Source organism: Xylocopa sonorina, chromosome 8 (genome assembly GCF_050948175.1).
Source record: "Xylocopa sonorina isolate GNS202 chromosome 8, iyXylSono1_principal, whole genome shotgun sequence".
NCBI lineage: Eukaryota > Metazoa > Arthropoda > Insecta > Hymenoptera > Apidae > Xylocopa > Xylocopa sonorina.
Genome location: NC_135200.1, coordinates 6,355,529 through 6,382,699, shown reverse-complemented (window position 1 = coordinate 6,382,699; position 27,171 = coordinate 6,355,529). Strand labels below are relative to the sequence as shown.

Genomic DNA, 27,171 nt, shown 5'->3' with positions numbered 1-27,171 from the left:
CTTCTGTAGGTCCTTCCGTTGGTTTCTGTTCTTCAATAGGTTGTTCACCTTCTGTAGGTCCTTCGGTTGGTTTTTGCTCTTCAATAGGTTGTTCACCTTCTGCAGGTCCTTCAGTTGGTTTCTGTTCTTCGACAGGTTGTTCTGCTTCAGTAGGTTCTTCGATTGGTTTCTGCGCTTTAGTGGGTTGTTCTTCTACAGTAGGTGTTTCAGTTGGTTTCAGCTCTTCACCTTCCGTTGGTCCTTCCAGTGGTTTCTGTTCTTCAGTAGGTTGTTCACCTTCCGTTGGTCCTTCAGTTGGTTTCTGTTCTTCAGCAGGTTGTTCACCTTCTGTAGGTCCTTCAGTTGGTTTCAACTCTTCTTCACCTGCTTGTTCACCTTCCGAAGGCCCTTCGGTTGGTTTCTGTTCTTCAGTAGGTTGTTCACCTTCTGTAGGTCCCTCGGTTGGTTTCTGTTCTTCAGCAGGTTGCTCACTTTCTGTCGGTCCTTCGGTTGATTTCTCCTCTTCAGCAGGTTCCTTTGGTTTCTGTTCTTCAGCTGGTTGTTCAACTTCAGTAGGACCTTCAGTTGGTTTCTGCTCTTCAACAGGCTCTCCACCCTCTACTGGTTTCTCACTCGGTGTTTCTTCTTCAACAGGTTTTTCAGTTTGTTGACCTTCTTCAACAGGCTTTTCTTCTATCGTTGGTTCTTGTCCTTCAAGAGGACCTTCTGTTGGTTTCTCTTCTTCTATGGGAGCTTCCGTTGACGCCTCAAGTGGCTTTTCCGCTTCTGATGGTTTTTCTTGTTCGCTAGGACCTTCAGTTGGTATCTGTTCCTCTGTTATTTCTTCTTCTACCGGTGCTTCCGTTGGTTTCTCCTCTTCTTCAACTTTTCCTCCTTCCAAAGACGTTTCAGTTGGTTTCAATGCCTCAGGACTTTCTGTGATTTTTCCTTCCTCGATTGCTTCTTCTGTTGGCTTTTGTTCTTCTTCTTCTGCTGGGTTTTCAACAGGTTCCTCCTCCTCAGTGAGTCCTTCAGTTGGTTTCTCTTCCTCAGTGGGCGCTTCAGTTGGTTTCTCCTCCTCAGTAGGCCCTTCAATTGGCATCTTTTCTCCACTAATTTTTGCTTCCTCCAGAGGTTCTTCAGTTGGTTTCTCTTCTTCCTCAGGTTTCTGCTCTTCGGTAGGTGCTTCCGTTGGTTTCTCCTCTGCAATTTGTCCTTCCGTAGGTTTCTCCTCTTCAGGAGATTTCTCTTCTTCACCAGGCTTTCCAGTTGCTTCTTCGACTACTGCCGGCGCGACAGTCGTTCCTTCTTCTCGTTCTGCGGGCTTTTCAGTTGGCTTCTCTTCTTCAAGAGAAGGCTTCTGAACGCCTCCTATTTCTTCCTCCTCAAGCGGTACTTCTATTTTCTCATCCTCTTTCCGTTCGCTAGGTAATTTGGTCGGCACTTGTTCCTCAAGCTGCGCTTGCGTCACTTCTTCTTCTTTTCCCTCAGTGACCGCCTCTTCCGTGGACGGCGACACAGCGACAGGTCCTTCGGTTGGAGCTTCCTCCTTCATTATCCCCTCCGTTCTTAGTTCTTCTTGCACCCCTTCCGTCGATGTCTCTTTGGTTATCGGTGTTTCAGTCTGCCCAACAGCTGATTCTTCTGTAGCTTCTGACAAACCACCCTCCGTAGATATCTCGGGTTCCACTGCCTTTTGAGTCGTTGGTGAACTTTCGACTTCCGAGACGGTTACTTCTTTCGGGATCTCCTCGGTGGCAGGTTTCTCGCTTCCTTCAGCTTGCTCTGTTTCGCTGACAGACACTTCTGGAGTGCTCGTCTCTTCAGCCTCAACTGCTTTCACAGTGACTGGAGCTTCCTCCTCGCCAGCAATTGGTTCCTCAGTAGCTTGCTCTTCAGGTGCTTCCGAACTGACAGCAGGTTGTTCTGGCGGGACTGTTGCTTGTTTCTCTTCCTCAGTGGCGGGTTGTTCCTCCGGAACTGCACTAGCTTCCGTCGGTTCTATTTCAACGTGAGGCGTTTCCGTCGAAGGAGCCATCGCAGCAGCTTCCGTTGTCGCTTTCTCAGTTTCTGCCGTCTGTTCTTCGACAGTCGGTTGCTCCGTAGGATGTTCTTCGGTCGCAGGTACCGCGGCAGGTGCTTCAGTTGGCGCTTCAGATGGGTGCTCGTATTCTTTTCCTGTTTCCTCCTCAGTCGGTTTTTCTTTCGGAGCACTGACTTCCTCGCTGGAATCAGTAACTTCTTCGGAAGAAGTCTCGCCAGATTCACCTATAGGCAGTCTCTTGGTTGGCAACCCTTCCTCGAAAGCCGTTTTCGGTGGAGATACTTCAGATGACTCGGTAACTTGTTCTTCCGATGAACCTGCTTCTTCAGTTTGCTGTGTCTGCTCCTGCGAAGGTTGCTCCGTTGACGTGACAGTCTCGACAGCAGCACCAGCCTCCGTACCTTGAGGCGCAGCTTCTGTTGCTCCTTTCTCTTCACCAGGAACTGGGCTTGCTTCAGGAACCGAAGTAACGCCCTCTTCAACCTTTTCTGTTTTCGCGCCTACTGTCGTAGGACCTTCCTGCGGTAACAGTTCCTCAGTCGCGGCGCTTTCTTCACTTGGTACCGTTTCCTGTTTCGAAGCGATCGTTGTTTCTTGCTCCGAAGGTGCGTACGTGGTTGGAACACTCTCAGGAGGTTCGGTCACCAGGCTACTTGGCACGTGGTACTCTGGTGGTTTCATGTCAACGTAGCCTTGAGTAACGTAAACCTCTGTCACTGCATCCTTATCCTCTGCTTTGCTTTCAGGCACGCGTTCTGTAATTGAAATACCTGGTGGACCTCGTTCCGGTATCACAGGAGCTTCCTCTTCTTCGTGCTCCTCCGTCACAGCCGGTTGCGCAGTTGTTTCTGGACCTTCGACAGGGATCGTGTCTGCCTTCTTGGGAAGCGGAGGAGGTAATTCTTCGGGAACTTTGTGTTCGTGTACCGGCAATTCCGTTTCCTGTTCAACCGCACCGGCTGTTGTTGCCTGTTCTTCGTGTTCCATTGGGATACCAGCTTCGGTGGGTTGCTGTTCCGTGCTGACTTCTACTGGCTTCTCCTTTTCCGCTGCTTGTTCTGGAATTTGTTCCGTACTGGGAACTTCTTGAGCTGACTTTTCAGTAGTCATTTCTGTTTCAGGCGTCGCAGCTTCTTCTGGTCTTCCCTCGATGGGTGTTACTGTCGTCAGTTTTTGTTCTGGTTCCGAAACAGACGCGGGAGTTTCTGCTTCTTTGACTGCTTCCGTCGCTTCCTCTTCGCCCAAACTCTTGACCGTAGTGATCTCAGCCTCGGGAACGGGTGAAGTGGCCTTCTCTTCAGTTGGAACTTCCGATGCTTCCGTTGGCTTCTCCGCTTCCTCGACTGGCTGTTCTTCTTTAGGTATCGTTGCTTCGGTGACACTTGGCTCTTGCTCTAAGCTAGTGACAGTTTCCTCCGTTGGTTTCAATTCTTCCTCCTTTTCAGTGGTTGGCAATTTAGGTTCTTCTTCCTTCGGCATCGCAGCCTCTGTTTGTCCTTCTTGTGGCACTGCGCCCTCGGTTTGCGTTTCTGTTAGTACTGCACCCTCTGTTTGTGCTTCTTGTAACACTGTACCCTCCGTTTGTGCTTCTTCTGACACTGCACCTTCAGTCTGTACTTCTTTTGGTACTGCACCCTCTGTTTGAGCTTCTCCTGTTACTGCACCTTCAGTCTGTGCTTCTTCTGACACAGCACCCTCGGTTTGTGCTTCTTTCGGTACCGCAGCTTCGGTCTGTGCCTCTTCTCTCACAGCACCCTCGGTTTGCGCTTCTTTTGGTACCGCACCTTCAGTTTGTGCTTCTTCCGGAACTGCAGTCTGTGTCTCTTTCGGTAACGCACCCTCAGTTTGCGCCTCCTCCGTTACCACACCTACTTCTTTCTCTCCCACGGTAGTAGCTTCCTCAGGTTGAACTTCCGGTTTTGGGGAAGATAATTCCGGTAATTCTTGAGGAACAGACGTTCCCGTGGCTTGTTCAATAGTTTCTTCCGCGGGTCTAGTAACCGCTTGTTCGACATTTTCTTCCAAGCTCGGTGCTTCCGTTGCCTGACCTGCTTCTTCTCGAGGTGGCTCGGTCGCTTTTGGCGCTGCGCCAGCTTCTGTCGCAGATGGCGCACCCTCAGTCGTGTATGCTTCAGTCACCCTCTCGGTCGCTGCGCTTTCTGAGACAGCCTTCTCCTCCGACGTCTCTTTCTGAGACTCTTCAGTAGACGGCGCACTTTCGATAGGCGTTTCGCTGCTCGCACCCTCGTATTCCTTCGCAGCTTCCGTTACGCTCGACGTCGTGGACTCGAGAACGTGTTTCACGGTCGTCTGTTCACCGCCCATCGGTAACGTTATCAGCTCGTCGTGTCCATCGTCTTCTGCGTAACGAACAACATCCACGTAGAGTTAATTTCGCGATTTCCAAGTAGTTCATTAGTTTAACGTGGGAAAAAGAAAAAATGATGTAAATTCTTACCACACTGATACGTGGTCGGACAACACTGTCCTACCGCCGGCGGCAGAGCCGTGCAGTTCTTCCTGTGCGTTTTCATCGGCGTTCCGCAATCTTGAACAGCACACGCGATCTCACCGCGGAGACAATAGCAATGCTGACAGGGCTGCGTCGACTGTATCAAGTCACCGTCCTCGTAAACCTTCCCGTTGTGGTAGCACTGTGGCGTCGCTCCTGGGGCTATCGTCGTGGTCATGATTAGACCAGGCGATGGTTCAACCGTGGTAGCAAGATCCTCGTCGTATTCTGCTGAAATTTTTTACAAACGAAATAAAGAAATAGAATCGCGTAAAGATCGATCTGGTTTCAGAGGACCCAGTCGCAAGCGTCGTTTTCGAAGTCCACTTACCGCAATTGTACTTGACCGGACAACATACTCCCGGTTGATAGACTGGCTTGCACCCAGCCACGCACAGAGTACACTGTTGCATGACGCAGGTGGTCCTGTTCCTGATACAGTAGCACAGCTCGCAAGGGTTCTGAGGGTCGATCGGTAATTGGGCGCCGTCCGCGTAGAACCGATTGTTCACCTTGCATCCGTAATTGTCGTGGAAGCCGAGTGCCGTGGAGCCGGAAGTGGCTGGCGCGTTAGTGGTCGAGGTCAACAGTTGCACAGGCACCTCTGGGCACTTGATCACGGGACAGCACTGATCCGGATGCTTCTCGACCACGCAGTCCTGACCGATCGCCTTGGTGAACGGGCAGACCCTCAGGTAGCACATCAGCATTCGATTGTGACACGTGCAGTTCAGGCACGGTTCGTTCGTTACGATTCTATCGCCCTCCTCGTAGTGCTGATAGTTGTAGTAGCATCCTGTCGCGGCTGTGAATTCGCAAGATGATTAGGGCCTCCCTTTCTCTCGCCGCTTCTTTTTTTCTGTTTCATTATCGATCCGAATCAATGAATTAACGAGAGTGCGACAAGCAACGTTCCATAAAGGACACGCGTTTTAGCATTGCAAATACAGACGTATGTACATATGACAGCAGGATGAAACGGTGCTCGACGTTCTTAATATTCATCGAAAGGATCGATTGAAAGCGGTGCCGTGTAAGAATCGTTAAAACGGCACGTGCCGTCTGTTCGACTGCGATACAATTAACCTCACGTCGGTCGCGTACGTGTACATTGATTAGGAGTAATAAAAGTCGCCGCGGCGTACACACCTCTCTCGTATTCAGCTACCTGCGTGGTATCCTGGTCGTATACGGGCGCTGCAACAGAAAAATAGGGGAAAAATGAAACGTTATTATCCGGTTCATCTCGGCGTGCCTGATCGCACGCGCGTACAATCCACGGTAATACACGGGCGATGATAAATCAGCCGCGTCGCGGCGCGGTACAATGCCGCGTAGATTGAAACGAACATCAATTTCGCGAGTCGAACGTCGAATTCCAACGTTCGTGTACGCGCGACGTGCACGAGGCTAAATAATCTTAGCAACTCCATTTTCCCATGAAATTCGCGGGTAGACGAGGCCGTGTCTCGTCTGCGTGGCAGTTTATCATAGTAATTACCGGCGGGCTGCGTTTGTCCGGGGGGTGAACCGGGTTTAACAACGGAGTGAGTCAAAGCGTCATATGGCGCGAGCGTGCGTGGGCGAATTCTCGTTAACACCCTCGCCCCAGTCGAACGAATTGTATGACGAGCGTGCGCTGGAATACAGAATCCTCTTTCGCCTCGTTCCCCGTCCCCCGTCCGTGTCCCCGTCTTTATCCCGCTAGATTTCACTGTCGTCACAGATGCGCGCGAAGAAAAGAAGAAAAGAGGAGGAACGCACGCGCGACACGCGCTACGTACACCCTGCTCTCGGCACGCGGGCGTTTTTCGCAATTTCTTCGGAATTGAAGTGCCGCGCGCGGTACACGGCCGTTCGATTGTTCGTGAAACGCGGGACGGCACCCTCGCGAGGGCACAATCGCCCTGTCATTCTTTCTGCTCGCACAATAAGCCTCTCTGTGCGCCGATAGGATCCTTTGTATCCTCTTTTCCCGACTTACGCCTTCGCTTTTCGCGTTATTGAGAATTTCTGCGCGAACGCTTCCTTCGAGCTCGATGATGCGATGTATACGCGTCCTGGTATGCGCCTTGTTTGTTAATTACGTTTTCTTTAGATGGTTTATTTTTATAATGCAAGAATACACGCTGTACTTCTCAAGTGTGACTAAAAAATTTTGAGAAGATTGTAATCGATAATAAGAAACGATGAAAAAGAGGGTGTCATTCGTAACGATATATCCGCCTCGTCGAGTTCTATCGAAGCGAAGGAGAATTTATGAATTCGCAAATGACACGTCGTTCTCCTTTGAAAAGTCTCTGCTCGTACTTTTTCTTTCAAAACTGTCCAGGAACTTCTTGTGATGCACAAAACGTACCCGTACGCGGATACGTGCACCGCGAGGCGAAGGATTCGAATGTCCAGTATAATCCCTTCATTGAACGTACCGAGCTGGCAGATTTATTACATGGCGCTGAAGATGCCTCGCAAACATTTTTTCGTGGCTCGTATCACGATCTCCTTTGTTTTAAATCGATTCGCTTAATAAATTTTAATGCCACCGCCTCGGAAACCGAGCAACGTCCGAAAAGCCCACTTATTGGACAAATATAATTCTGCATTCCACAGGTAGAAAGGAACAGACAGAGGAGCCGTCCACGACAAGTAATACAGACTTTCCACTCGCGAATAGAACGTGGAAGATAATGAATAAATATTAACAAATAACAAAGGTAATAACTTCTGTTCGCACATATGCGTACAAAACGTTGGACGTAAAAAAGACTAAAACAATAAACGCACACGTGCGATGAAATAAAATGATTAAGGCACAATGGATGATTGTGGTGAAAAAAGTTTCGTGCGAGAATACCGTAGAAAATAGTGGGAAGCCCATTTCCAGTGAAAAAATGGAGCAGGTCGTGTCTCGCGGCGGCGTAGAGGCAGGCACGTCTGACAGGTGACGGGCCCTGGGAACCGTCGAGGCCTGCCGATCGGAAGTCGATCCGCGACTCGAAGGCGCGAGGTTGAAATGCGCGGCGCGTGCGTTTCCGCAAGGTGCTCCCGGCCGGCGTGTACGTTCGCGTATTCGTATACGTGAGTCGCGGCGAGCCAAGGCATATATTCGTGGATCAGCGTCCCGTGGTAGGCGCGGGGCGCGAGCAGCGGCTTCCAGCGAATCGAATTGTACTGGGAAGCAGCGAACCGGGCTCCGTGAATGGAAGGACCATCCGCGGTGGCTCCGTCGCGGGTCCCACGAACGTGTACCAGCCGCGTGCCTCCACGTTACACGGGGCCCGAGCACGTACCGACGTGTGTATATACGCAGGTATGCACACGTTGCTACCTCGAGACGATTCTTGTCCAGCGCGGTGCCTGCGCTAAATTATCACGGCTTAGAGAACGCCCTGGCGAACGCTCTGGCGAACGCCTTGGAGAACGCCTTGGCGAGCGTCCTGGCGAACGCAGGGGCGGGTGTCGCTCGTAATCCTCATCGCGAATACGGTTCGAGGGGAGAGCCGCGAATCCGTGAACCAAGGAAATTTACGCAGGTTGCTCGCGGTTTTTTTCGTTCATCCAGGGAACCACCACCAGATTCTGATTAACGTTCCGCGCTGGGGAACCGTTACCGTTGTCTGCCACTCGGACGCGGTTACCCAGAGACTCGTGGACGACAGGTGAGGAAGAAGAAGCAGCGTTTTTTGCCAGCCACGATAAATGATTTGTTCGCTGACGGGATCAATGGATGGACGGGAATACCAGTTTCTTCGACGTCGTCGGCCGATTTCTTCGGGGTATCCGCTGGCGTAGAAGCGCGGCCTGCGTTTCTTGCGGTCCACGCTCTCGATTGATTTAGAGGAAACGGACGAATTAAATGGAACAAATTGACAGGCCCTAACGGGATCGCTCTCGAACCGTCCGCGTTGGATTTCATCATTTTTCCATATCTGTCCCGTGTAATTTCTTCGCCGAGCGAAAAAGAATGTTCGTCCCCCTTGTAAAATGAATGCAAAACCCCTGAGGAGTGAAAATTGCTTGTACTCGAATGTTAACGAGCGAAGTAACTGTACACGCGTGTATTTATCGAAAAAGAGGAGTTCCGCTCGTTACGTTCTCCGGCGCAGGTGCCACGACCACGGAATTCCAGCGCGCGTAATTAACCAAGGACAAACGAACGGCCTTTGCGGGTTTATCTCCGCGAACAATAATCGCGATCTCGCCTCGAGCGGCGGGCAAAAATCCACGCGTCCGCGAAGGAACGGTAATCGAGGCCGGGTCTTATTCATCGCGGAGGCTCGCGTCATTATGTAAGTCAACGTTCTCCACCGCGAAGATCGCGCTTTTTATTGCGAAACCGCCTCTTCCCGTACGGGTCGAGCGTGCTGTTCGACCGTTTCTCCGGGCACCCAAGTACGGGGCGAGGCAGCGTTGCGCGCGCGTTATGAAATCACCCCTGGCGGCCTTGCCTCGCGAAAGTTCATTACCATCAACCGCACACGCTCCGATGAGCAGCTGGCTTTCTGCTCCCCGACGCGTATCGCGTGCACGAAATTCTGCGCTACGTGTCCACCAAGGTCGCGGTTTAGCCTGCACCGCAACCACCGTGATGGAATTCTCCTCGCGGTGTCCTCGATCGAGAACTGGATGGAATAATATCGATCTCCGATCAGCCAGATGAGACGCTTCGTTACGAGACTCTTGCGGGAAAAACTCTCCTCTGTTGCAAGAAGAAATGCGGCTATTCAGATGGCGAAAATATTGCTGTTCGCGATCGCGAGCTTTATCGTCGAAGGTTTCTCATCAATGTAGAAGAACAGCGTATAAGTGTATTGGAAATTATGGTTATACGAGTTTGTATGTGGAGTACTTGTCACGAAGCTGAATACCTGGGGGGTCGAAATGGTTTGAATAATATCGTCGCTAATATAAGAGTGGATTGAAAAGCTTGTAATCTAAGTATGAATTATAGTTGATTGCCTGTCATTTTTATAGCGCGATACGTGGTCATTTGTGCGCTAATGACGCCACGATGGCTGTGTAAGTAGATCAGGCCTGTATTAGTCAGGCGAGCTGCGAAAGTGCTATCCTATTTTAATAAATAGTTCTTCGAAGCAAATCGTAACGAATGTATGTTAATAGTTACGACAGCAATCATATATTTCACTGATGTACTCCATATTAAAAAACATGACTGATAATTCATCAACTATCTCAGCAGTAATATCAAAAAATAGTTACACGTGTACTTCTCATAACGTCATATAATATAAATCCATCAAAAAGGAAAACTATCTTAATGATCTTAAAAGCTTGTATATATACATACACGTATCAAAGTTACGACAAGTAGTACGAAGTAATTAACAACCATATCTCGACAAGTTTCAGATATTTGATTAATCGACGATACATCGTTCATTTATCAAATACACGGTAATATTCGGATAATTAGATACAAAGTACATCGATTAAACTAACGTCAACCAAGAGGACCTAGTTCTATCTATACTGGTTAGAAAAACAGACTGTAGAATCACCCAACGAGTTCACGTAAATTACCATGAATAATTTATAGTTTCCACTCGGTGCGTTCGCTGTTTTTTTTTTTTTTTTTTTTTTCTTTAAGGAGTTCAATCAACTTGTCCGCTGCATAATATCGCAAATTTTTTCGTCGCCCAATCAGCGTGTACGGACATTTCCCCGCGTGACAATAAATTGCGCCAGTGGCAAATGATGATGAACGACTTCTGCATTAACGGGGCAAATTAAAGCTTTTCCAGCGGGTCGGCGAGTATCGCCACTCCGTCCTCTTCCGACGGCGAATGTCAATGTCATTGGTATCGAGCGTGTTGCGCCGCGAGAAGTTGACCGACCGGTTCTGGCGTAATACGCGGCGCGTTCGCTCGCCACCGATGGGACCGTTTCGAGGACAATCATAAATTATCTGCTATATTCAATCGAGTTCGTTGCCGTTTACAATATCACGGCGAAGCACCGACCAAGTGCCAGGTGATTGGACCAACAGCTGGCGACAAGTGCAGCTCCTTACGGTTCCATCGCGAATAACGGAGCAGCTGTGGCTCGTTCGAGGTTGAACGCGTTGGGTCACGAAGGAATTTAAAACCCGGTTCAATGTGTGCAGTTCTTTCGATTCCACTTCTGTACTTTAAATCTCCACAAATACTTAACAACTCGCACAATTATAATTCTTTTCGAATTTCTCTGCAATCGTAAAGCATAGCCGACGAAGAAGTAGTGTCACAAGTAAACGAAAGAAGAATCGCGCGCGATATACTCTTCCAGACCATCCACGTTTCTTTATTCAGCGATAAGGCAAACCAGAACAAGACGCTTTACGAAAGAACTCGCGCAGACAGCAGTCATTGAATAACCCACTAATCAAAAACTGTTACATCAGACATAAACTCGCGGAACCGAACCCAGACAGTTATCCATACGTTTCCCAGAAGAGTAGACACGAATTCCCGTGCAACGGGCCGCAAGGATTAATACGATCATTTAATCAGTGTCACGAGGAGGTTGCACCCACGCGTCCCGTTATACCCTTCGTCGAATGATCGCCGGTGACCCCGTCACCTCGAGCGGCGAAGAAAGCGCGTGAGAAGGACCAAAGGAGGCTACGCGGACGATGGAAGGAGCACGGGAACGAGGAGTCCTCTCGATGCACCCGGCACCACGTAGCTCCCTCCGTACAACAGGCCCATTCTACAGGCCGTCCCACCCCCGCGCGGATCGTAACGCGGCTCGTTCCTATCATTTGCTCTTGTTCTCCGTTTGGAAGACCACTTCCGTCTTGGAATCTGTTTTCGCTGCGCCGTGACGATGATCGTAAACGACAACGATAAGACGGCGCGGTTCGTAAACAGAGCGCGGAAAGGTAAACGTTCGTAGGGCGGGCTTGGATGCTTGAACAGCGATAGAGGGTGGAGGAGCGCGCGTAGCGAGGATGGAAATCCGCGGTCGATGTTGTTCCAAGGTCCGCGCGGTGCTAAAGAAAATAGGAATTGGAATGCAAATCGGCCAGGTGTGGCACACGGGTGTTTTAATTCCGATCTACGTACCAGCCGCGTTCTACTCGGCTGGCTTCCTCGCTCGGAGCGACGAATCCTCCGCGATGGGGTTAGATTATACGCAACCTTCGCGTGGACGCGCGGAAGGAAAATAACGCGCTAGGAAAAGCAACTAATTATGCGGGAGTGTTTGCGCAAGCCTGCGGTTCTGTGTACCTTCGTTAATGGCTGTTGACCGCCGCGTTTGCTTTACCGCTCCTTTACACGCGCCGAATTTTAAGAGACGCACGAATTCGCCGTTCGAGCGCGAGACCAGCGGAGCTTCGGCACTACTCACCCGTCTCGGACACAAAGCCGAGGTTAACGGGCAGGAATTAATCGTTACGATAACCAGCGGAGGTGGATACCCTCGAATAGGAATAAGGAACGGCAAATAAAGTGAACGCGTGTTTGTTCAACTGTTTGATAACGGTCTGTTGTGTGCTTGGCACGCTTGGAGAACGCGAGGCCTCGAATTAACCGGGCTTTGGTTAAAAATACGCGGCATTTTTATAATGCAATTACAGAACCAGGACATTCCGTCTGTACGGTACACTTCTTAAGCGTAACAAATATTGAAACAAATGAGAAATATTGTACGTCAATTGCATAATTATTAAACCCATCTACAGTGTATCTCGAATACGGAACACTCGAACGCTTCGATTAATTTCTGAAAGGTTCGGTGATTGCTGTAACGAGCGTAGATTCGATTAATCGAAGGGGGTGGAGGGACAGTTGAAATTTGCCTGGCGAAGACGCGAACGATCGCGGCGATACCGCGGCGACGCGACGCTTCCGCGCAATAAAGATTCCACGAATGGCCGGGGAACCGTTCAACCCGTTAACGTATTCGATAATATTTTCAGGAAGCGTCGAACGAGCGGCCGAGTACGAGGAAGGCGGCAGGCGCACGCGAGCCCCGACGGCTCGATGATGCTCGAAGATAACGACACTTTGGCCGGCATTAAGGCATAAATATGGAACGGCCGGAGGGTCAGGTGCGACGACACGGGCCGTAAGTGGGCAACGGTGAGGTACGCGGTCAGTGACATCCGGAGGAGCGAGCCGAGATCGTCTCTTCAGAGGCAACACAGGTTTGACCAGAATTCACAGCATCACGTGGATGCAGGCAAGTACAGGAACCGCTATTCGTGCAGCTGTGTATCAGCCGCGCGCATTTTTTACCCCCCTTCTCCCCTCCCGCCGCCTCTTTTACAGCGGTTGGCCCCGGTAGAGATCGTTTCCGCGACGATCTCGAAATCTCGTCCCTCGGTTACGCCATCGACGTCAGTTTTCAGTCAACTTTTTTGCTCGCCTCGCGTCGATCGACGTGTCACCCGACCGGAGATCGATAATCGCCGTCCGACACGAGAAGCAACGATCGATGGATTACCCGGAAAGTGAGCGCAATCCAGATGGAATCGGACGTTCCTCGCTTCTTCGTGTTCGAAGAACGTACGAACGGTGGTCACCTTTCGATCGAATGACCGCGAAGAATTTCACGCGAGATCGTCTGGTCGAAGACATCGTGGACAAGAAGCGTTGCGAGGCTCCAATTCAAAGACCCGACCCGACAAAGTGGCTAACGAAAGTCGTGGAGCTTTTTTTTCACCAGCGGACTGTTTCGTCCCGGTGGAAGATCGCGATACGTCGGGAATATCGATCCCTTTTTCGAATGCAAACGTCCGTCAAACGCGCCGATCGACTGCAGGAGAGTCACGTCGGTTGGTTGGATCGTGCCAGGATCGAGCGCGTCGATCTCGAGCACGCTCCGAACGGGGAGGGTCGCGGCAAAAACGGCTGGGATAGTGGTGCACGCGCGGGACAGGATCACCTAGTGATCTATTTGGGAAAAAAAGGGTATGGAAGGATCGCGGGGAAAGAGCACGCGGACACGAAGAGTCGAATCGTTCCTCCTCGTGCACTTGTCCGTGCCTCGGTGTTCGTCGAACCAGCCAATTGTCGAGGGGGGTAACGTGGCGGGGTGGTGAAGGGGAAAGGAAGAGGAGGAGGGGCTGGGTCGTGGCAAAAACGTTGCATCTCCAATGAGTTCTCATTGACGATGCAACGTTTTTGCACGTCGCCGTGTTCGAGGTAACACGCTGTTCCGAGAATGATCCTTGGTGGCGCGCGTTGCGTCGGGAAACAGGATCGATTCCGTACCCTGGCATTGATAGATCATGAGAAGGATGACTAAGATCCAGGAAGCAATTACAGGCGTTTGCATTTTTCCCGTATCCGTTCTTCCCGCGCGACAGAAGCCGATGGGTGTCTGTATTAACGCCCGTCGTCTGTTAAAACCGTGCGCGCGTTGCGACGCCTCGTGACAATGGACGCCCGAGAGGGGGTTAATATAAATTCCGAATTAAACGTCGACGCTTAATTGGGATTCGATACGGGCGCTGGTGAACCTTGTAGGACAGGCGGAATGAGAATAGAGGTAACAGAACTTTGATTGGTAATTTCGCGTTACGATGCTATCGCTTGGTTTGTTAGAATGGAACAACGATTGTTAACTCGTGTTCCGTGACGTCCTCGCGGAGGACCCACGAAGGATGCGGAGGCTATTAAAATTTAGTTAGCGTACAATTTTCAGGAAGGACGTCCTCCGTCGTTGAACGTCCTCCTTGGTAATCCACGGAGGATCGCGTGGCGTATAAAACGGAGACCTTCCACCGTAAAAAGAGAGAAACAAAAAAAAAGCGGAAGAGGCGAAATGATAATCCGACGTGGAGAGTGTCGCGGAGCATGAAACCGTTATGGAAGGTTGGACCAGAAACTCGAAGCAAAGGAACGACTCTCACAGAGCCAGCCGTAAAGTTCAAGGTGCAACGCGGGGGGAACGGCGAGAGATGGATGAATTTACGTCTGCATCGCGGTGCACCGCTCGTTTCCCACGAACTTGACCTCGAGTTTCGCGTGACGCAACGGCGATGCAGGTGAAAGTGGTCTCCCCGGTCTTTTCGAGCGATTTACAATGCAGCGACGCGTCGCGTTGCCACAGGGGAGCGAGATGACTAATCGGTCCCGATCGAATCTGTCAGTCGGCCGCGATCCGATCGATCGCCGGCCGTGAACAGCAGGCACGGATATGTACACGTAATTCGAAACCGGCTCGACGTAAACGGAAGAGGCCTACGCGATACCTCGAAGAGCGTGGCTCGTGATGGAGAAGACGGGGCCGCTCTGGGACGGCCGCGAGTCGCGTCGAAGAACGAATATGGTGTGCCAGGTCCATGGGAAACCACCTTCGGACCCCTCGTCGTGGCTGATGCCAGAGGTGAGCGTTATGAGGTAAGACTGTTCCCCCTGCTGGGTGGGGAGCTATGGGCAAAGATAGGTTCGATGTCCTGACGGAGCCTGGCTTGCTCATTCAGACATCGGCTGCTCGGGTTAGTCGTAGAGTATGGTCGTTTTAAAAAACGAGGCTCGAGAAGACGCGTGCGCGTGTGTCTGACGCAAGAGGATCTTCCTTTATGTTTCTTCTTCGCGTTCTTTTTTTACATGTTTGTTACTGTTTAGGTAGATCGATAGAATACGATTCGATACGTTGAAGCAATTATTTCAAGTACCGCTGTTTCTTTCTTTTTATCGTATTTCGTGAATTTGAAATGGTTGTCTGCGATCGTGATACCGGTATCTCTTTCTTTTTCTAAAGGAAGACGCGAAGAAGGAAGTCTGGCCGAGGAAAAAAGCAGCGTTCCGCCTCGTCGAGACTTCTTCTTCGCGCCGTATCACGTACACTTGTTCGCCGTCAAATGAGGTAGGTTTCGACGCGTCTAGCGTGTACGCGGCGCGTTCGAGCGGGGCAAAGCAGTAGATAAAAGTCTCGCGCAGGTTGGGGAACGGGTTCGCTCCAGAGGAAGTTCCTGCGGCGGATCCCCTCGAAAACTCACCAGAATTGGATTGCGATGCCAGTAGAACAGCCAGACAGAGTATAATCCCGGGTCGACAGGGCCCGGCGCTCAAGGCCGACATGTCGGCACACTTCTTCCGTTTCCTGAAACCATGAAAAACGTACTGTTAGTCGCGTTCGTCTCGTTCCCGCCGTTTGATCTTTAAGTCTAAAAATCCCAAACTTTATTTCGCAATTACTTTCACGTAAACTGCGATCGAACAGTTAATATCATATATCTATTCAACAGTAACACGATCGATCATCCCTTTTTTAGATACCACAGCAGAGAAGTGACAGTCACGATGCTCGTGCGATGAAAATCGATGCTTCCAAGTAGCCATTAGGCATAAGTACCGATTATCACGAACGCGGCCACGGTCTAGGAAATTGTAACAGGCCCTTGTTCATTTACCCCCGGTGAATGTTAAAGTCGCATTTATCTTGTCACGTGGCATTCTAATGTAACTGTCATCTCGTGACAGGTGGACGTGCGGTAACCAACGGGCTGGAAGCGAGCCAATCGCATGCCTTCGCGGTTCGCCCGGCTGGTTCTCGCGATACTCCCGCGCGGTATGCAGATGCGGATGAATAAGCGCGCGCGTGTTCCCGGCGTCATTCCGCTCGCATGCATCGGCGAACAAATCCGGCGAAGACAGCAGCGTCGCTAAATACAAGGTGTTTGTACGCGCGTGTCTGCGGGCGGGGCGTCAATTTACGAGGCGTGGGTGCGTGGGAATGCTGCGTGTCCGGATTCGCGCGACTTCCGGCTGCCTCGGCTACGTTCCCGGTGACGCGCGCGCAGGAATCCCTCTTCAGAAATTCAGCGGCAAGTTCAAGGTTGAGGGGAACGAGTCAATGGCACGTCGAGAGATTCGCGATCGTTCCCTTGGATTCTTCCAGCATAACTTTCTACTACTTCGAGCGGCCACTTGAACGCGGAAGCGTAGATTTAAATAGTGGGCGACAGACAAGGGTATTCGAAGAATATTCGAGTGTCTTAACGCGTAAACATCCATATTCGTGTAATTTCTAATCCCTGTCGAAATCTCTGCGATGATTTCCAGATTAAATTCCCGTCAAAGTTGACGAAGACACGTCGTTTGAGTAAAAACGAAGAGACGATCGGTGACTCGACTGAGAGAACCTGCACTCCGGCGCAAGATGAAGCACTTCCTCGCGCGATGTCAACGAACTGCGATGTGATAAGAGCCGGCGGAGAACGAATTACGTATGTCAGGAACGCGGTTCACGGGTCTAGCCAGGTGAAAGGGGAGGAAAGAGGCGGAAGGGCGGGCGGGGCGGGGGAGGAGGGGCAAAAAGAAGAATCGACAGGAAGAGAAGGTGGACTTTGGTGAAGCCGGCGCATACCAGTTGCGACTGCGGCTTAATACAAAGGGCCAACGAGATAAAAGAGCGTGGGTAGTTTCTCTTCGAGCCGTCGACTTCATCTCTTCCCCGTCCGTGCGCTTCCTCCAGCGGCGCTTTCATTGTTCGTCGAAAGCTAGAACGAGAGGGTCAGGAGGGAACGCGACTCGCGACACCTTGGCTCGCGTCTGCTCGTTAACAACGCTTGTAAATTACATCTTCGGAGTATATCGCGATGAATCCCGCGATGCTGGATGGACTTCCATCGGCGTTCCTACGGCGGCGTCGTGCGCGAGGAACGGCCAGAGGAAGCCGACAGAGGCCAGGCCGTGCTCCTCGGGAGAGCCGGCGCAAAAGCTGCGCGTCATTGCGTATTCAGGATACGGCCCATTGAACCGGGGAATTCGGTGAATGGACGCGAACGTGCATCGACGACCGCGCGCACCTCGTTCACCTTGCCGAAGTATTCGCCAACGAAAAATGCAGACACTGTGTTACGCGGAGAAATGACGGGGTCAGACTTTGGCGGCCTCCCCCTCGATTGGAAGATCGTTGGGGAGTTTTACGAATTTTAAGATTATTCAAAGGGTTTTCGATTGTCCTGCAAGTTTCAAGTATTTTACGTACGAAAACTTATAAATGCGAAGGGAGAGCGTATCGACGCGGAGTACCTTGTCGAAGCATAGATCGTTCATAAATTTCAACAACCCTTCTTACAAAGAAAACCACTCGACCCTTTGACACGCCGCGAAGTCACGCACGACGCGCGACAAAAATTTCCAAATTAAAAGAGCCGCCGCTTTCTGCCCCCGTCTATTTCCATCGAAATTCAACGAATCCACGTCCCATTGTCCCATTATCGCATCCCTGGCGAAGGCGCGCGTTACTCGACAGGGACGCCGTTACGCTGATGAGCTGGAAACGACACACCCACGAGGTGACACGTCCTGAATGAATATGCGAGCGCGCTCGTCGTTTCAGCGGAGATCGTACACGCTTTTCCATCTTCCGCTCCCTCGGCTCGTCGTACCCCTTCCATCTTTTTCTGTTTCCCTTTCGTCGCGATCGGCACACGCGTCGATTCACCCTGATTCGTCGCGAGCTGTGTTACTTTCCTTCTTGCAGGACCCGGTTGCGGCCGCACTCGTCGAACCGCGACTAATTTCACTTGCGCTCTCGGTACGGCCGTGCCGCAACCTACAGACCGATTTCACGATACGATACAGATTCGGATGAGTATCAGAGAGGCGAAGCGTAATGATAGCCAACGACGAGTAACGCGTGAGACGAGCAATATTTTCCGTACAATTTTTCAGACTACTCATCGAACGTAACTGACGCTCGAGCGCTGCAGTTTTGGTTCCGCGCGAACGATCTAGTAGGAATTTACGAGCGTAACCATGCACAGTTTAGCTCGCACAAGTAGGCAACCGTAGTTCCTAACTCTAACTATCCAATAACGTTTACAGCGAGAAATTCAGTCTTAAATTTCCATCGATAAACGATGATTTCCTACATCCAAAGCTCTCCTCCGCTAAACCCTTACGCGTGACCCCCGCGGTTCGTCGAGGCGCGCAGTTAAATTGGATCCTAACCGCAGGATTTATTAGCAGATCGGTAGAGGGGAGAGCAACCACGGGACACTTAGAAGCGGCAGTTAGAAACAACAGGCTGATAACGATCAGGGAACCTCTTCCATCCCGGATAACAGCTGTTCGCACGATAATTGCGGCAGCGAAGGAGTTTGACTCGAGTATAAAGTGCAGGTAGGTGCACCCACGGGTCCGATGAAATGGGGTGCTGGTGCCAGAGGTTCCGTTAGAGCCCGGAGGCTGCGTTCGTTCACCATTACCGTGGAACGCGGAATATGATTACCTTCACCTGGGAACAGACTGTCCGCGTCCCTCCACTCCTTTTCTCCGCCGCCGCCACCTAACGCGGGGACCGTGGGCGAAGTTTCCACCGCCAGGTCCCCTGTGTCCCGGTTAGCCATTGATACCCGACGATGTACCGTGATTAGCTAAAGACTGGCCAAGCCGCACGATTCCCGATGTTACGGGCCGTGAGATCGAGTCCGCGTCGAGGGACCGCGGCGACAAGTGGTAGCAACCACGAGGCGGAATCAGTCACGCGTGCATCTTAAGTCGATTTCGCAGTTGCGTGTTATGCAAATGCCCGATTCGAGCCGCGGCACGGCTGTCGTGCGTATACGAGGGACATCCCGGCGTTCGAACTGGTTCTTCCGCTCGGAAAAACTCGCGATAAACCGCTCTCAACTTGTTCCTAGCCGAGTACTAATTGGAACACACTCTTAATGGTTCTATGGTTGCGCGCCGTGAGAATCTCCCCTTTATTTGCTCCCGTGTGCGTTTCATGCTAATCGAAATTCCCTTCGAGAGATACGTCCCCGCGGTTATCGGACATTTTTACCAGTCCCATAACGGCGGTATTTTCGTGCGAACAGCTGAGCCACGGTGACACGCAGCTCGTCTCCTCGCTTCCGTCACGTTAAGTACCCTGAATGAGTATCGGCGTCGATCCAGCAATGACTAACGGATCTGTCCGCCTTTCCTAAAAGGCAGGCTGACCCGTCCAAGCCGATGCTTCATCTTCCCGGGGGACGACGGGCAGCGGGGCATTCGACAAACCGAATGCTGGATAATTGACAGGCAGGCTTATGGGTTATCGCGGATCCTACGCGGTAACTGGATGTCCCGCTTTGGCGAAACGTGTCCTTGGGAACCTGTTCGATTACGGATGCTTCCCACATCAGTCGGCGAACGTTCGAGGTAATTTGTATTCCTCGTGATAAATGGTAATTGGTTCCAAAAACATGCTCGGACGACCTGATCTTATCGACGAGCGGTTCGTTTGCCAGGATCGCGACTTGAACATTGTACGGGAATGTACCGTATATACCTGTTCGACGGAACTAATAATTTAAATCAATTTTCCCTTTGGAAGATCTTCGTGTATACGTGCGCGCCACGAGCAAAGGTTAAAGAGACGTCGGTTCGGTGTCTTAGCGGAAAAAAAAAAGAACGAATAGTTTTATGACCGATACCGTAAGTAGCTTTAGGAGGAAGAAGCGAACACGGGACAGGCTGCTCCACTGTATCTGATACCGGGTCGAGCTGGCTAACCGGGAGTGGACCAAACGCGCGAACGGCTGCATCGTGATCCGCGCGTTTCAGTTTATGGGCGCAAACGGGTTCAGGGATCAAGGATCACCGGCGAAGGTGGACACTGAACGGAGTCTGGCGGACGACGCTATGCAAATTGCCGGGTACGTGTACTGTAAACTTGCGTGATCCTCTGCTACCATTAGCAAGACCAGTCGACGACACCTCTAACCTTCCACGGCTCGTGGGAGCCGTCCGCGTTATTAATTATGAGAATTCCCGTTGCCGTTTCGGCCGGGTTCGCCCTGTTCCATACGGCGTATCGCGTGTCCAGAGACGAAGGTGTTTGGCCCGCGGGAAAGGCCTTGTCCCGTCTCACCCCTGCCTGGCAACTTCCGCATTGCCGAGTATCGAGCGGTCCCCGACTGGTCTCCGCGGCCTCTCGACAGGTTGACGTCGAGGCGGCTCGTTACGCGATCATCGACGAGCGATCTGAACTGCGAGAGGAGTCGTTGCACCGCGTGGAGAACCGCGTACGGTCCTCCGGTTCGTGGCGAGAATAGGGAAAATCGCGTTCGAGGTTCTCGTTCCTAAGAGAAGAGGGGTTGTTAGGGATTGTCCGACGCTGGACTCTTAATCACTTTACGCGACGCAGACTTCTGCGACGTTCGTACAGTACTTGATCGCGAGCACCAGCGTAGAAAGGAGTACCTCGTCGAGCAACCAGCGACAGGATCGTCCGATTCATCAGCGTTATTGTAACCGTGCCCGCTCGTGTGAAACGGCACAAATTGCGCTTAACAAAGGAAAGTCAGCGCGGCGCGTACCGCGAGGGAGGAACGTCCGCCGGGATGGCGGATTATTACCGGGAGAAATCATTAGCACGCGGGCCAAGTCATGGAAGAGGCTCGCCGCGGCGGTTCTCGCTCGTGTTTAGAGGCTCGCCGTTGGCGATTATATTGCGGGTTAAGGGGCTATCGGGTATTCATTACGCCTAATGACCTCTCGAAGAGGCGAGTGCTTTTGGGCACGGTGGAACGGCGGTACGTGAGGCGGCTGGCGCGCATTCCCCGGGAAGGCACTCTCGGAACAACGGGGTTCGATTACTCAGGGCCTCGACGTTCACACGAGGATGCTCGAGCAACAGGTCGGGCATCATGTACCACGGGTCTCTATTTATAGATCTACCTGAGCTAGAATTACCGCGGGGGTCGGGGATAAGCCTGCCGACTCCTCGTCTTCACCTGGATCCACCGCGCTACCCTTCTCGGCCATATTTGGTCCGTTCGCACCGATAAATCGTGTTTCACTCGGTGATTCTTAGGAATCCGCCCCGATCGACCGGTTCCACTTCTTTCTCCGACTTTTTTTCTACCCTCCCAGCACTTCCCCCCGCTCCCTCTCTTATAGAAATTTATCGATTTCACGGAATTTCGGTGCACGCTCGCGAGGATGCACCCCGTAAACCACGCCGTCGAATGAAGATTACCCGTGGCATTAACATTTTTGCTTCTCGAGACTCTCGCTAATCATACGTCTCGATCGATGGCCTAAGATCGTACAATTTTGAGAGAGCATTTTCATCGTTCATTCCAGTTCACATAATTTTGTCGTTGGAGGCACGCAACAAGCGTTCCATCGTCCTTATTAATAACCGATGCGTGACTAACATGCACGTATAAATAGGGACGCCGTAAAATAACTCGATAAAAGCACGCTGACATCCATCTGTATACGCGTATATACCAAGACGACGGCGACGCGTCGCGTCCTCGCGAGATACTGGAGAATCGAGGCGGTATCTGTTCGCCGGTCGGGCAGCCTAATCGTTTCCGACGTAATAACCTCGAACTACTATCATTCGGTTTTTCGAGGACGGCGCGGGCCGTTCGAGCATGTCGTAAGTGTCTTGGGCGAGCGCATCGGGTTATTCAAAGGTCCCCCTCGTTTATCCTGGCCATCCTCGCGGAGTTCTGCGTCGCGATTGAAACGTCCCCTCTGTGTCGATCGATCGTTCGATCGCTCAGCAGCACGTAATAACGAGTATTACCGCAAGATGCCCGGCGATTCCCCTGGTATTATAATATCTCCTCGAAAGATCGCAATGGGGGCCGGGTGCCCGCAACCTCCGTGGCGATAGCCATCGCTCTTCTCATTTTTTCACTCTTTTCTTTTCTTCTTCATTTCTTCCTTTTCTAGTTTTTTATTGTTCTCTTCCTCGCCTGCCACGGTCTCGCGGGAAACCACCTCACGGACGCGCACTCCCGGTTACTTTCGGTCCTGCTGATGTTACTGGTTATTATTACTTAAGCCTCGCGCGCATTCATTACTGTGATTATTAAATTTTAGCAATTTGCCGGTGGCGCGCGGCGATTCCCTTTCAGACGCGCATCCATTTTACGGTGTGCGCGCCGCATTCATTTTCGTTAAACGAAAGGGAGATCGTTTCGGTCATCACGGTTCGAGCGAAACGTCGAGTCGACCGCGATCGGGAGAACGGTACAAAGGATAAAGAGTATTTAAAGATAATTTCGTTCATAAACGAATAGTTCTATGTTTCTTCGCGAAGAATTAAGCCACCGCGATCTTCTTTGCTCGACGTTCTATTAAAAATTCGCACGCAAAGGTTGAATACCAGAGAAACTGTTCAAAGTTGCAGTCTGGGAAGACGCAGTTTCTGCGAGGCTCGCAAAGTTTTATCGTTACCCCTGAGTGTTGCGCAAGCAGCAGAGTAACCTTTCGCCAGCGTACAATTAAGTCGATATTATTACCGCGCACACATAACTCGGCCGTAAGTTACTCGCATTCTTCGCATCCTGCCTTCGTACGTATCTCCCTTATATATCTGGAAAAAGTAATAAAGCCGTAATCCCATCATCCACGCCAACCGCCGTTTTCCTTCTTCCTAGTTGGTGGTTCCTTCTTCTCAATGCCGCTCTACCCCCAGACCGTTCCTCGCCGGTAACTTCGCTCTTTCATTAAACGCAGAGACGGTGGAAAAATTCATAGACAGCGACGAAACAATTTCCATTCCGTCCTCTGCGTCCTCGCTCAGGTATTTCGAACATCGTGACTCTTCTCCATAATAACGGAAGTCGCTTTTTATCCAATTTGATACCAGAGTCCCCGTTGGTCCCTTCTCTCCTACTCGAGCAAAGACTTCACGCTTCTCGGACCACTATTTGCGGAACCTCTCGACACCTCCGCTACAACCCACGTTCACCCCCCGTTTCCACGGCAGAACCTCGTTATCGACAGTCCTTTCGAGCGCGCCACCACGCTTTCCCTTCTTCATCGTTCGCGACCCTCTTCGATTTTCCTCTTCTCCCCGTATCTCGCGTTCGTCGCGGCGCAGAAAGCAGGGGCGAGTTCAGAGAAGAGAAAGAGGCAATTTAGAAGCCGCGATAAAAGCGAGGGTCCCTTTTTTGTTTGACGAGAGCCTTTTTCCATCCAGGGTCCCTCGCATTCCCATGGCTCTCTATCGTAACCCGGCGCGCCGCGACCAGGGCAAACTCGGAGCCCTGGCCTTCCGCGAGTTTCCGGCGCGAAGTGCACGGGTCGTGTAAACACGACCGCACCCCTTCCCCTCGCCCTGGAATGCAACGACTTCTTCACGGGTAATCCATAAGTGGCCGTTTCGTCGTCGTTCTTGCGCGCTGTCTATTCCGCTCGGTACTCCCAAGGGGCCCGCGAACCTCGCCCACGGACTACGCGCATCCGCATCGCTCTGGTTTATTCGCGCAACGTCCCGTCGTAACTCGAGGATTCTTTCCCGCACCTCTATCCCTGTAATTTCGCCTCTCTCTACCTCGAGCCGTTTCCCGGATGAGTGCGATCCGAGGGCACGGTAATCGTGAGATTAATTTCGCCACAAAGTAGACGGGGACCGCGCGGAGGAACAGGTTCCGACGCATCTGCCTGCATCCACCCCTTCTAAGCAGCCGCGCGGTAATCCAATTACGCGGGTTTTTTGCGTCGCGCGAGCCACACGGTACGCGAGCCTGATATTAGAGATACGTAAATAGCTAAGCAGCGCCGGTCGAACGATCATCGAGGCAATTTGCACGAAATTAAAATGGCGGCGGTCCACGCCGACCGCGGGTAGGATAATCGACGGCGGATGTACGCGGCAGGAGGTACGTACGCGCGGTGTGTCGCGATCGCGATCATCCCCGGGAGAGGAGCCGATTCGAATCTCTCAGGCGTTCAGATCGCGCGGCTGCCCATCGGATCGCGTAATAACAGGAAGGGCATGCACCGTGATCGTGGTAATTAAAACACGCCACGTTGTAATCTCCAGTCGATTAGAGACCATCAATTACGCGCTGGACCGTACACGAAACGAGACGCGTCTTCGAGCGGATCACGTCGCCCCCGTTGTTGTGCATAATTCAGAACGTGTTCGGCGATAATGGCGCCCGGGACGGCTGGCGAATCGATAGGTTCTCGGAAAGGGATGTGATTTAAGGGCTCGAGCCGCGGATATCCCGTCGCTCCCTCTTTCACGTCGCGTGGAACACGGGCAACACGGTTTTCGATTAAAATTTTTTACCGCCTCGCAGCTCTGTCCCGCCGCTCCTAATGACGCGATCCCGCTGCAACCGGCTCTCATCGAGACGCGCTCCTTTCTACCTACCCTGCTTCCTTACTCTCGCCAGTCCTCGCGTCGAAAGAAGAGGAAAGGAGAAAGGCGTCGTCAGCTGTTGTTTTATGACTCGGAAGATGGAAGCTTATCGCGGCCCCTGCGAAACGCGAGCGCGAAATTTCTCAGGAATCCGACGCGTTAGGAATCAACGCCCGTTCCTACCGTGTTCCCGATGTCATTATCTCCCCCGGACATCGCCGCGAGGATTTATAACGCTACTTAAGCCGTTCTTTGCGTTCGTCGAGCGTAATGCGAGCGTAACATCGTTGCCAGGGTAATCTACCGGCGGGTTACATAATGCTTTACGTTTCCGGCTGTTTCTTCGTTTCCACTCGCTTCCTCGTGCAAGATGGGACGGGCCCACCGGTGTTAACGCTCCGATCCGAACGACGATCCAGCCGCGGCGGAGGATGCGTGAGCCGTTCGATCCCCACGTCCGACTAATCCACGACGGTGAGGTAATGGAAATTACGCTCGATATTTCTTCGAAAGTGCCCAGCCAGCCGTGGTACGCGTAGCTGTACAGGCTGCATCGCGGTCTTCCACGCAACCACCGCGCGGCTCTTCCGTTATCAGCTATTCCTCCTTTCCAGCTGCCATTATTGGCAGACGCGGTTAGTTACGATCCAGGGAGCGCCGGAAATTGTCCGTTATGAAGAATGCCGGTGATTAATTATTATGCAAACTAGCGGTATCCCGCGTTCCTCGTCCTTTAAACCGTCCGAGGGGATGCCCCGATACCCGCCAGGTGATCCAACGACGTGTCTTCGACCTCTTTACGTCTGGGACGTCCGACAGAAATAGCGCGGAGGGTAGCAGCGTCGTTCACGGCGAGAACGTGGGACGCAGATCCTGCCTGGGCTATTCTGTCCCAGGCTCAATTGCAGCCTTGTCGTCTTTGATCTCTTTGAGGAACGTGGCGTTGCTTGACGGACGGATACGTCACGGTCATTCAGAGGCGAATGGTATCACCCGCGGAGGATGGTCGTAAATTAATCCTGTCTCCGTTGCGCGCTCGCATTGTCAACGTCTGTGTATTCTACGCCCCTGGCGATTTATGATACGTCGCGGCGTCGGTTGGAATTTGAGTAATAACTAAATCGAATCGGGTATCGTAATAATGTGTTAAATCAATTCGAGGTTGAAACCTGATACTTTATATCCCCGGCGAGCAATTTCTGCGAGTGACAGTGGTGAATAATGTCGCGGATAAATCGGGTAATAATTTAATATACAGAGAAGCTCGCGAGGTCGGCAGGCGCGTTAAAAACGCGTGCTCGAACGGGCAGCGAGCTTGCATCGTTCATCTTCAACCTTGATTGATTTTTTCTGCCGATCCGCGTTCTCCACGGTGCCCGCCGCGCGGCTACCAAAGCGGAACTTGGCGTTTCTTTATCTCGTTGGGCGGGATAAAAAGGGGCTTAATGCGAGAGGGCCGAGGCGAGCGAACGCGGCTCAAGTAACGACCGCTGGACCGTCCGCGTGCAATCTTCCTCCATGACGCGCCACTTCGTCCAAAGCAAACTGAACACCGTATCCCGGGCATCGTGCCCGGGTCCCACCGTGCCCACGGATACCCGTCGACGTCCGTTGCGTAACGTCCCGCCGATTGCTCCTCGCGGACGTGCCTCGCGGCCGTTAAATCGATGCCTCTCGAAGAACTCGGGACGCGGACGAAGATTTACCGTCCGAGCGCCACTCCGGCGGAAGCCAGCGAAGAGGATGACAAACCGAGAGCCGGCGAGAGACGTATATGCACGCGCTCCGTCGTTTCCATCGTGGAATGTCGATTGGTCGTTGGTGCTAGACGCTAAGCGGTAGGTAGAACGCACAGGCGGAGGGCCTCGCGAGAGTCACTTGACGCCTTTTGCCTCGCTCGAACGCGCTGGCCCCGGAGACGCGAACGACGGCGAAAGAGGACGCGCTACGGGAACGTAGAAGCGGATAATTGCGAATATCTGCTGACGCAACGCGGAAACAGCCGCGCGGCGGCTCGATCGTTCCGCGACGCCGTGGCCTGTTTGACTTCGCTCTCGGATAACGTCAAACATAACGCTCGAAATAATTAGAGAGCGGCTGGTAAAATTGCTCGGATCCCTCGAGGGAGGAAATAAAAACACGCGAACGGGGTACGCGGCGTTTGATTCCGCCGCAATAACTTCTGCCACGGCTCGAGCCGAGTAACTTTTCCGTATTATAAGGGATTAAAGGATATCGAGTGGCATCCGATGAAGTCGTTCCACTGGATAATCCCGTAACAGCCTTCATCGGGCCGAGATTGCGATACCCTCGGACCGTAATCCCATGATCGGCCGTTCCTCGGGATAAGAATATCGCCTAGAAAAGGAAATGGTAGCGGCTCCTCGGACCTGGCGTCCTTGCATTTTTCCCGGAGATTACAGGCCACAAGGCTGACATTAGACGGCCTGGATACTGTTTCAAAGTACCGTTTCCACCCCTTTTAGACGCGATTTCTACGACGCTCGCAATCGTATATTCTCCGTTCTCTCTCTCTCTCTCTCTAATCTCCTCGTTGTCCGCCATTCGATGG

General features: G+C 52.0%; 1 protein-coding gene across 1 annotated transcript in view; it reads right to left on the bottom strand.

The window, feature by feature from the left end:
- The window catches only part of LOC143426371 (uncharacterized), a 50,075-nt gene that overhangs the window by 6,968 nt on the left and 15,936 nt on the right, over positions 1–27,171 (bottom strand). Inside the window, exons 2-6 of the mRNA XM_076899806.1 lie at positions 15,487–15,590; positions 5,685–5,732; positions 4,867–5,340; positions 4,482–4,763; positions 1–4,383 (exon numbers count right to left, since the gene is read on the bottom strand). Coding sequence (XP_076755921.1) covers positions 1–4,383; positions 4,482–4,763; positions 4,867–5,340; positions 5,685–5,732; positions 15,487–15,568 — 5,269 coding nt within the window. The 5' untranslated portion in view covers positions 15,569–15,590. The remainder of the gene's footprint in view (positions 4,384–4,481; positions 4,764–4,866; positions 5,341–5,684; positions 5,733–15,486; positions 15,591–27,171) is intronic.